The sequence below is a fragment of the Paramisgurnus dabryanus genome, chromosome 5 (assembly GCF_030506205.2).
Source record: "Paramisgurnus dabryanus chromosome 5, PD_genome_1.1, whole genome shotgun sequence".
Classification (NCBI taxonomy): Eukaryota; Metazoa; Chordata; class Actinopteri; order Cypriniformes; family Cobitidae; genus Paramisgurnus; species Paramisgurnus dabryanus.
The window spans coordinates 46,886,226-46,897,584 of NC_133341.1; the positions used below are offsets into that span (position 1 = coordinate 46,886,226).

Below are 11,359 nucleotides of genomic sequence, written 5' to 3' on the forward strand. Positions count from 1 at the left end.
TATACAGGTATAGATTTTGTATTTATTTAGTATTGCATCCATAAGTTGATGTTTGAATTATAGTGCTGTCCACCTCAAAGATCTTTCATATAAAGATGCTCCACAGGCTCTTAAAAGGACTAAGGTCAGAGGATGATGGTGGTCACACATTGATTTCTTTCTTATTTTATGCCCATATGAATTAAAATAGTCAGTGGTGCTTTTTTGCAGCATGGGATGGTGTATTATCCTGCATGAAAGTACATTTACTTCAGAAGACATGATGATGTTACAGTCTTGTTTAAACATAGTGGCTATTCACCAACAATCCAGAATGACATTTATCTCTACTATTCAGTGTATTATGGCATGGCAATGAATAAATCTGTTTGAAAATAGTCTTCTTGTATTCTGAGCTCACAGCAAATGTTTAATGTTTTGCAAGTTTTGGTTTGGTAGAGGGGTAAAAATACAACATTATGCACTGAAGGATCCTGTATTGAGGGGTTCTGGATTCCAGAGACACCAGCAGGTTTAAATACAAGTTTGCTTCTTAACTGGGCTTTTTATTGATGCCTTTGTCTAATATTTTCCTAAAAATAATATATATAAAAATATTTTAAAAAGCCTTTAAATAGTCCAATCTTTTTGCACTATCTTATAATAGTTCAATGATTTCTGTTTAGGTCCATCAAATATACATTTTATAGGAAATAATTATCTTTTTTAAGATAATGCACACTTTTTTGTCTTTAGAAAGATCTTTTTTCTTACCCAAATGGTATTAGAACTTGCTTAATAATTGGGAAAAGCATAATTTGCATATTTTTCAAAGTATTAAAGTATCTTTTGACATTTTTTTTTCATTTAAATATAATAATATCCACACTCATATAACTGCTGAGGGTAAAACAAAATTTGTAAACTTACAGACTTTATTGGAAAATAAATAAAAATGGCATATGCACAATAATTGAAACATGGTGTATAAACAATTTAAACTTTTATTACATAGACAGAATTTTATTAAATTATTTGTGTTTAAATAACACTTTTTTTAGCACAACAACAAATTCTCTGTTTGTAATTAGCCCCACCTCTGGAGTAATTTGCACTGTAACTGTCTTTCGTGTATTTTTTGATAACGGTAGGTCCCACAAACAAACTTACATTGTTCATCTGTTGCAGAGATGTGATTTGATTGTGTAAAAATATATTAATCTAGCTTAAATATTTTTTTTAATGATGGAGCCAAAGCCAAAAACTTTTAAAGTCATTTTTAGTAGAAAAACTGGGACATTCATAGTGCTGCAGTTACATAACACGCTGTTTTTCCCCGGAAGATCCTGAACAAACAAGCTTGTTCCCAGCAGCACCCTGATGAAGAAAGCTCAGCGTGTGCATTTGTTGAGAAAAAAAGCATTTGGAGACTTATGTTCCTTACAGCCCACGTGCTCTCTGGAATGCATGATTCTTATTGGCCAGTGTCATCATTCAGTGGTCAGTATTGGGACCGTTGTCCGCGCAACGCACCAATCTCTGTGCTGTCGTTCTGACAGGATCTACTTTAGCCTCTTGTGTTTCATACGGTACACTTTATTTAAGAAAGGCACCGTAACTGGCGACAGAAACAGTTACCACTTTATTACAGACATCCGGGACTTGAGTAATACTTTTATAGTAAACGTAAAACGTAACTTTTTAACTGTAAAAACAAATCGACGAGATGATGGAAAGCATCACTAAGAACAACGATGAACCGGTAGGAGGTATAAATATAAAAACTAATTTGAATAAGAGTTTGATAGTATATTATTATGATTAATATATTAATAATTAGTATATTTATGAATTTAAGAAAAAAATTATGTATATATGTATATGTATATTCTTAAATGTATGCATGAATGTGTGTGTATTTCAATAATAATTACATAAAGTGCTCACACATAATATTATGCAAAAAAAAATTGTATGCGATTAATCTTTTGACAGCCCTTATATATACCTAAATGGTTGTCACAAAAACGTATATATAATACTATAACGAAATTATAGATGTGTTTAAAATACAGGTTTCTGATAAAAGTATTTGATTAGACTCTTATTTAATAGTAACCCCTTAAATATAAAGAGATTTGTTGGTCTGCAAATCTCCTGTTGGACTGCATTTGTGAATACAGTAGTTACAGTAATGACAACAGTGGCTGTTTGACAGCCTGAACATTCTATTTGATCTGCTTTTAAAAGTGTTTACTTTTTTAACTATTGCAAGATATTAAAAGATATCAGTTAGTATTTAACAGTGCGGTACTAGAAACCAGAAAATACTGCTTTTAACAGCTACATAATCTGTAAAACCTTCTCAAGCGTAAAGGTCAGGACTGTATGTTAAAGGTATGTTGAGAGAAAGTTTTATCAGTCATTTATCAGTGTTAATTATTCATGAACAGGGGTGGAGCGATGCATGCTTTACATTGGTATAAAAACTTAACAGCGAAGTGGTCTGACTCTGGATGCCTTGAAGGCTGCTGGTTTACAGAAGATTTTAACAACATTTGTCTCATTTATGCCTGGAACACAAATCACCAAGGTAAATCATCTTTTCATCTTTCTCACTACATCAAGTTAGTACATCAGTTAAGATGTTGTGTAATTTTGTTTTATGGCATTTCATACACACATAATAATATTGGCGGAATAGTGAAATAATCAATAAATACAATAAATATAAAATTCCTTGTTGCACTTAAATTTTTAAGTTGAATTTACAATTTATTTCAAATTTCTTGAATAGTGAGGAGTTGCTATAAATTATAGAAATAAAGTTGTAATAACTTCAGCTGATTCAACTTTATTTTTATAATTTAGAGCAACTTCTTACTAGTCAAGAAAGTTAAAATGACCAGTAAATTCAAATTGATTAAATTTTAAAATGTATGCATATATATATATATATATATATATATATATATTGCCAAATACATACTGTAAATGTACTGTAATGTAAAGAGCAATATTCTGTGTTGCAGTACTATACACATGGGGTTAAAGGGTTGTAAATACTAAGTTAAGTATAGGGTTGTAAATACTTGTTTTATTTTTTTACAGTTGTAATATGCACTCCTTATCATGCATGTCAATAAAATGATCTCTCAGACTTTTGTATATTATTGTAGTTAGAATCTACATATATAATTTATTACTTCTTTTGTATATGTATACACTGTGCTGTATGTTATGAAAGTACCCTGAACTCCTGAAACCAAAACAAATGTCCCGTGTATGTATGCACATTTACTGAATGAATTATTGACACTTTACAATAAAACTGTATTAGTAAACATTAGTAAATGAATTAACTAGCATGAACTAACAATGAACAATGTTTTTCGGCATTTGTTAATCTTAGTTATGTCAATACAAATGTTCATGTTAGTTCAGGGTGCATTAACAGTATAAAAAAAAAAAAATTATTAGCACATGCTAAAGTTAGGTAGCACTTTTTTGTCCGTGTACACGGAAATATTTCTTGCAATACAAGCTCCATCAATTAAGACAATAACATAAAATCAAAGCTAAAAACATATAGACATCAGTACAAAAATACATATAAGTTAACATGATCATGTCAGATAAAGCATTTACTAGTTGATAACAAATACAACCTTATTGTAAAGTGTAATCAATAAATCAGATTCTGACGTATGTAAATGGTTTTCTTCACATTAAGGCTATTTCTCAGACCACCACACATCTCTCCAGAACATCGACGTCTCTGTGTTCCAGCACTCAAAATATAAAAGTGAGATCATATCTGTTTCTCTTATGATAAGCAAATGCTTGCGTCGGAAAGACAAACGATCCTTAAATCTTGCAAAGAGTTTTATTTGTAAGCCTTTATTAATTTTCAGTCTTCTGTTGAATGTACAGGAGCTTCTACCACTCATGGCCAATCCACTCTCTGATCAACAGGAAAATGACGCACAGCGTCCGGAACAGTCACCTTCACATCAGAAAATGAAAAGAAAGCTCATCCGTTGGGTCTCTTATATCGCTGGTGACATGACTGCGTTTGGTAAATGGATGAAAAGTATGTGATTAAGCCAAAATAATGCAGTATGCAATAATGAGTTTGATACATCTACGTGATTTGTGTAGATACCAAGACTATTTATATCTAAATAATGTGTGATCCACACCCCCCAAAAAAACAAACATGCTTGAACAGAGCTGAATCTATAGACGGCAACAACATAAACAAACGCCTTTTGCATCTCAAACTTAACTTCCAGTAGACTTCCGCATAAGATCAATAACAACACAGACCCTGTAGAGTAGATTATTTCTGATAACATGCAAAATAAATAACAAATAAATTACCTCAGTTCAAATCATATCTAAAGCATAACCATTACACTGTGTAGATTTTAAGCGGCATCTAGTGAATTGCAACCAATGGCTCTTTCCAAAGTTCACCCTCCTTTTCGAAACGCATAGAGAAGCTACGGTACCCGCCACAGGACAAACACGTCACCGTATAAGTCAACGTAGAGATGAAACGCGCTCTACAGATCAGTATGTCCGCATAGGGCTACTGTAGAAACATGGCGGCACAAAATGTTGACGTCCATGTAAGGGAATCCCGGTGTATGTAGATAAAAACAACACAGTTTATTTTGTAAGTTCTTTATACATCACTAATAATATAGATATGTATGTTATATTGCATTTCTGTCGAGAGATCACACAATGCACCTTTGTTTGCGCGTTCGTCCAATAAAACAGTCTATTGATCTTTTAACAGATTTTATTTATTGGATCGATATTTTAAAACTATAGAAAATGTTATTTTGTTTCATTTGTCGTCGCTTACATTTTTTGTTTTACCAACATAAAACAATATCATACTTTTTTCACGTAGGACAGTTTATATTACTACAGATTATAGATTGGGTATTACGTGGTGCGGCTCAAGTGATGTTTGTAAACAATCCTCTCAGTGGACTCATCATATTCGCCGGACTCATCCTCCAGAACAGATGGTGGGCACTGAATGGTTTTGTCGGCACGTTGTTCGCTACGATCTCTGCTCTCATCCTCTGTCAAAACAGGTATTTGTTGTAGGTCATGAACTTGAACGGTGCATTTACATGTTGGTGTTCCAATTTTAATGTATTATATCATCCTCAGAGGCGCTATCGCAGCGGGTCTTTATGGATATAATGGGATCCTGGTTGGACTTCTGATGGCCGTTTTCTCTAATGCAGGAGATTGGTATTGGTGGCTTCTTTTTCCAAACATCTTCATGTCAATGGCTTGGTGAGTTTTGAGAGTTTGTCCTGGTTCTTTAACTAACACGATTCATCCTTACTTTCCACACCAGCTGCTTGTCATTTTTATAGGTTTGTGGCTAGGAGGTATACAACAGCGGCCAAAATCTCGCCAGATGAGCGCTGCTTTTATCCTAATCCTTTCTCAGTCTATTAAGATGTTTTTTAATAAGACATTTTAGTGTATTGTCATATCGCTACCTGATTTACTTTGTGGGAACATTAAGACTAGCGCTGCCGGCATTTTCTCATTACGGTACCAAAATCCCCATCTTTTTTGCGCTGTTGTAAATCAATTTGTTTTCAATACCCAACTGGGAGAAGGGACGCATTACAGCAAGCATTACAGAAATTATAGACCTACGATTTATTGCAGTAATTACAGACCTGTCAGAAGCATTACAGACCTGCGATTTATTACAGTATAGAAAACACAAATACAATGCTGTTCTGGGAATGATACATTTATTATCTTTGTTATGCTGTACCATAATATCTTCATTAAAAATGGAGACAAAAAGTAATTTAAAGGATTAATCCACTTTTATATAAGAACATTTCCTGATAATTGACTAACCCCCGTGTCATCCAAGATGTTTATATATTTCTTTCTTCACTCGAGATGACATGGGGGTTAGTCAATTATCAGGTCTTTTGAGGAAAACTCTTTTGAGGAAAACATTCCAGGATTTTTTTAGGAAACTCTTTTGAGGAAAACATTCCAGAAATTTTCTACATATAGTGGACTTCAATTGAACCCAACGGTTTGAAGGTCCAAATTGTAGTTTCAATGCAGCTCTAACTGATCCTAACCAAGGCATAAAGGTCTTGTTGTCTAGCAAATCGATCGTCATTTTCACCAGAAATGAAAAATATGTACTTTTTAACCACAACTTTACATCTTGCACTAGCCCTGTGATGTGCGTGCGCGACCTTACGCAATCACATTGAAGGTCATGGATGACGCATGGGAAACTACCGCTCCAGTGTCTATCGCTCAAGTTGTTGTATGTGGAATGACACTAATGTCTTTGTGTCAGTTTATTGTTTAAAATGGTCCGAAGGTGTGCATTTCGCATACATCATTCGTGACCTTTCGACAGGATCACGTATACGTAAGGTCAAGGACGCGCATCACAGGGCTAGTGCAAGACGAGAAGTTGTGAAAGCATTTAAAGCTTAAAAAAAAAAACTTTTTAACAATTTCATTTTTTTGTTATGTAACAATTTTTTAATTAAAAAATGTAATATTTTATTAGGCTATTATTGTATTAGTTTGTCATCAGTAATTGCACGAGGCTTTAAACAATGATTCTTAAGTTATGGCTTAATGCCATTGTTTTGATTTATATATTTAAACAGTACAGTATCTAAAAACTCAATGTTGAATTATATTATGTAACGTTTATATAACATTTAAAGATTGAACTTTTAAAAGTTTTGTGTGTTTTGCAACTGGCTGTTGTTCAGTGAAAATCTATATTTGCACTTATTTAAGTTATCTGTTTTGTTATTTTGTTAGAAATCCTTATTAGGTTGCACACTGATGTACATCCTCATATCTTATACTGCGTATGACATGGGTGGCCTACATTTGTATTTTTTCAGGTGGCCTTCGGCTCTTGGTTAAGAATCACTGTGCTAGATTTAGTGCTGAATTTGCAAAAGTGACCAATTACCATTGTTTTATTTCTGTAGCCCTATAGTGTCAAGTGCTTTGGCTTCTATCAACAGTAGGTGGGATCTTCCTGTATTCACCCTGCCGTTTAACATCCTTGTGTGTCTACACATGGTGGCCACAGGCCATTACAATCATTACTTCCCTCAAGTTCTCATCCAGCCACGCACATCCTTGCCTAACATCACCTGGTCTGAGATGGATTACGCAAAGGTAAAAATTGAAAAATTGAAGGAAGCTTCTCGAAAGTTCAAAAAAGGATGGTGTTATTTATTTAGAGTTCAGACGAAGGGTGATTGTGTAAGAGCGCGATGTCTTCGACATTGAGGTCACATTGCAGAGCAGGTCACACAGAGAAGATACTGCAACTGTCAACGTGGAATTCAATCGAGCGAGAAATGCTAGACTTACCTGCATCACATACCATTCACCTAAAGTTCCAGAAAGCAAAAAAAACACCTTCTTGTATTTTTCATCCAGCTCTTCCGCTCGATCCCGGTGGGAATCGGACAGGTATACGGCTGTGACAATCCTTGGACGGGTGGGATCTTCATGATCGCCTTGTTCATCTCCTCACCCGTAACGTGTGCACATGCTACCATTGGTTCGGCCATTGGTATGGTGTCAGGTGAGACATTGAACATTGAATCAGTGCTAAAAAATATTGCAATCATTTTTAAGCTGATTAAGTTTTCGTAAATTTCAGGTCTTGCTCTTGCCGCACCGTTTGAGAACATCTACTTTGGTCTGTGGGGTTATAATTGCGTGTTGGCATGCATCGCGATCGGTGGGATGTTTTACGCCCTTACATGGCAGACGCATCTTCTGGCTGTGGCATGCGGTAAGTGTTCCTGTAATTTGATTGGTAGAGCATGTTTACAACACAAAGATTGTGGCTTTGCAGGTTCAGAATATGTTAAAAATATACCTTGAATGCACTGTGAGATAAAAGGATGTGCCAAATCCATAAATGTAAATGTTATGTTTGGCGTCAGCTACATTTCCAGGTTCCTTTAACACAGTTGTGAAAAAACTACACTAATGGTGTTTATTTTTATTTTAGCGTTCTTCTGTGCATACCTGGGCTCGGCAATAGCAAATGTGATGTCTAATGTAAGTAGTATCATACACTCAAAATAACATACAAGTGTGTAAAAAAGTCAATTTAATTTTTTTATTTGTTTTTTTAACAGTTTGGGCTCCCAGCATGCACCTGGCCCTTCTGCCTGTCCGCCCTTACGTTTCTTTTGATCACTACGGAGACAAAAGGCATTTATAAATTGCCTCTTGCTAAGGTTACCTACCCTGAAAAAAACCTGATATATTTCTGGAAGATGAAGAAAGAGGAGAGGGCCGCTAAAGAAAAGAAAAAACAAGAGAAAATGCAGTTAGACTCGCAGATAAAGAAAGACGAGGAAATATTGGTTACAATGGAGAAGGATAAACCGGACATTTGCACTGTGGCCGTACAGGAAGAGGTCGATGCTAAGAGAGAAAATCTAACAGACCAGATGTGATTTCATTTAACTTGAGTATAAGTCTCATTATTATGAAAGTTAATGTATAATATATATATTTTTTGATATTTACCACATTTATTTTTCAAGGATCCAACAGTTTTTCCTTTATATAAGCATTATGTTTGTGTACAATCTAAAACAATAATTAAATTAAGAAAGTTTGCACATAAACTAGGAATTTACAATGATTTATTGTCCATATTTCATCTAGGAATGTTCTTTGGATATGGTCCAATCCTATCATTTTGATTGATGCTTCACAAACTGGCATTAATTTTTTGTATAACAAAAGCATGAGAGTATTTCACATATTTAGCTTGCAGGCAGGGAGAGACAGATGCAGGTCTGTAACCTGTTGGGATGAAGAATACTTGATTTTTTAATGCCTTACCCGATACAAGCTTATTTTTTAACCGTAATGAAGATACAAAAATAGATGATGATTTTCAATATGATGGCTGGTCTGCTAAGATCAATGTTTTATCATCTGTAAAGACCCCTATTGTATTTGTTAGTTTTCTTATTATTATTTTTATATTTTTATGATTATTTTTATGATTATTTTTCCATTGCGTCTGGCAGCCCATAAAACCACATAATACAAATTTATTAAATTTGGCACACAAATAAAGGACAGTCCAAATAGCTACCACACCAGTTTTGGTCATGCACCACATTTTCTCATCATATATCCCCCCATTTTGAATTTTTCTCCAAGTTTTTGTCCCATTTGTATGAAATATATTATGTATTATGTAGAGTAGAGGGTTTCAAACTTTTTTGTCAGTAGAACCCCCTTGATCTATATTATTTACTGGAAGTACCCCCTGAGATTTTAATTAAATATTTCAATAATTTAATAGCACATTTGCATGTTTAACTTCAAAACATTTATTTTCATACGTTTCAAAGTTTCTATCAGTAGTATTTTACATAGTTATTGTTATTTTTAGCTGTTATTGGACCTTCATCTGGTAATATTCCTATTTGAGTTTTTAGGTTTCTGATATTGTAGTGGTGTGAACTGGTCACACAACATTCAAATTAAACAATTAAAATATATATTTTGTGTAAATAATGTTTCATTCAGATCATTTATTTTTTTAATTAACATTTTATGATTTGATTGTAATTATTTCTCATCAACTCGTGAATCCCCTGCAACCACCAGGGGTTCCAAAGTTTTGTGTAATGACTCGAAACTTGGTCTATGTCATCACAGACATGACGTAGTTGCCAATGTTTTAATATTTTTTGCCGCTTTTTTAAGGCATTATGTAATCAGCCCGTATAAATGCGCAAATTACTTGCTACGGTATGTGCTGTAATCTGGTCGCGAACGCGCTCTGAACAATCAAGGAGAAGAACAAGTTGTTGAAACAAATTGTTTGTTTTGTTTCCTTTGAGCACAAAAATGTTCTTGTTACTTCATAATATTATTATTGAACGACTGATGGAACATGGACCTGTTTGATGATGTCTTTCATTCTTTTCTGGGAAATGGATTGTGACTCTAACTGTGCATTCAGACCGCCACCGGCGAGAGCGTCAAAGTGGCTGGAAGTCATTCATTTTCAATGAGAGCCGGCGACGAGCTCCGGCGAGCAGCGGTGCGTCGCGTCATGTACAGTGTGAGCGTCGAGGAGAGTTGAAATCAGCTCAACTTTATTGTAATGAGATATGACGCAGTTCGGCGGCAACCAATCGGAAGGCGGAAATGTTCGGCGGCAACCAATGAGAAGGTGGAAACCTCCGCCTGAGAGGAGTTCAGAGAATGCATTCGAGCATCTGAGCGTCCACTACACCTTTTCTTTAGTGTCGTTGGCAGGGCAGCCAGAGCTTTTATTGACGCTCTCGCCGGTGACGGTGTGAATGCACAGTTACTGTCAAAGTCAGCGTGACAGACAAAAGCCTCCCCGTTTTAATAAAAAATATCTAAAAACGTGTTTTGAAGACAATCTGAGCACTTGGTGGTTTGGAACAACACAGGGGTAAGTGATTTATGATCAAATTATCATTTTGGGGTGAACTAACCCTTTAAGGGCCCATGCACGGCTTCATCACAGTGCCACCCAGTGGTCTTGAGATTTGAACAATTGCAATTTTTGCTTATAACTACTGTAAAGTGCAAACATACTAAAACAGCCTAAAATCATGAGTGGCCTTCTTAGATTTCTTTAGGCATGCAGAGTTGAACAATACTAAACTCTGCCATTTTGAGGCATCGGCCATTTTGAATTTTGTTGTTAAGTGCAGTGTTTTACAATGCAACAACATATCACTACAAAACTGGCTACAAACAAAACCACTTGCAGTTTTAGGCCAATGCCCCCTAGTGGTCAAGGGATACAACTAAATCCATAATTTAAATGCTTATAGCATTAATAGTTGCCACGTTTTCATCAGACATCACCATGTTTATTTTTTGACTGAATATGATGGTATCAAATATGACAGTCAGGACTACTTCTTGTTTGCCGTTTTAAATTAAAATAAAAACGTACTTTAATAAACTCCTCCTAGAGGGTTGTCTGATTTGCTTAAAATTTGTTGCAAAGCATCTAGAGACAGTCCAGTAAAAAAACAATTACAAACTCTAATAAAACCATTTTTTTAAACCTATTTTTAAGGGCCATGCACTGAAGGTGTCTTTCTTCTGCCATTTGCAGTCTATGGCAGCCCATAGAATCATACATAGGGAAAGTTATGAAATTTGGCTCACTAATGGTAACAGTTTGACAGTCCAAATAGTTACACGCCAGATTTGGAGTCTATCTCAAACCCTCTGGTGTCACCAGTTCAAAGCTTCTGATCAGTAATAAAACCTAAATTATTTTTTCTTCCCAGTG

General features: G+C 35.0%; 1 protein-coding gene across 6 annotated transcripts; it reads left to right on the forward strand.

Annotated features, from left to right (window-relative positions):
- The first annotated feature begins 1,343 nt into the window (after positions 1-1,343).
- slc14a2 (solute carrier family 14 member 2) lies at positions 1,344-9,043 on the forward strand. Of its 6 annotated transcripts, none has more exons than XM_065284501.2 (11): positions 1,344-1,741; positions 2,433-2,566; positions 3,710-3,784; positions 3,913-4,072; positions 4,904-5,093; positions 5,173-5,301; positions 7,011-7,203; positions 7,471-7,618; positions 7,697-7,831; positions 8,054-8,103; positions 8,184-9,043. In XM_065284501.2, the coding sequence occupies exons 2-11, from the start codon at positions 2,549-2,551 to the stop codon at positions 8,505-8,507; spliced, it is 1,422 nt and encodes a 473-aa protein (XP_065140573.1). In that variant the 5' UTR covers positions 1,344-1,741; positions 2,433-2,548; the 3' UTR covers positions 8,508-9,043. The 6 variants fall into 6 exon arrangements, with proteins under 6 accessions (XP_065140573.1, XP_065140575.1, XP_065140572.1 ...); XM_065284503.1 differs by having other exon boundaries at positions 3,955-4,072; XM_065284500.1 differs by having other exon boundaries at positions 1,345-1,748; positions 2,433-2,572; positions 3,713-3,784.
- The last annotated feature ends 2,316 nt before the right edge of the window (positions 9,044-11,359 follow it).

Excerpts from the sequence above, each read along its gene's own strand:
- slc14a2 (XM_065284500.1), top strand. The coding sequence starts at position 2,549 with ATGCCTGGAACACAAATCACCAAG. Across the intron at positions 3,785-3,912 it reads CCAGCACTCAAAATATAAAA|GAGCTTCTACCACTCATGGC; the intron begins GTGAGATCATAT and ends TTGAATGTACAG. Across the intron at positions 7,832-8,053 it reads TCTTCTGGCTGTGGCATGCG|CGTTCTTCTGTGCATACCTG; the intron begins GTAAGTGTTCCT and ends TTTTTATTTTAG.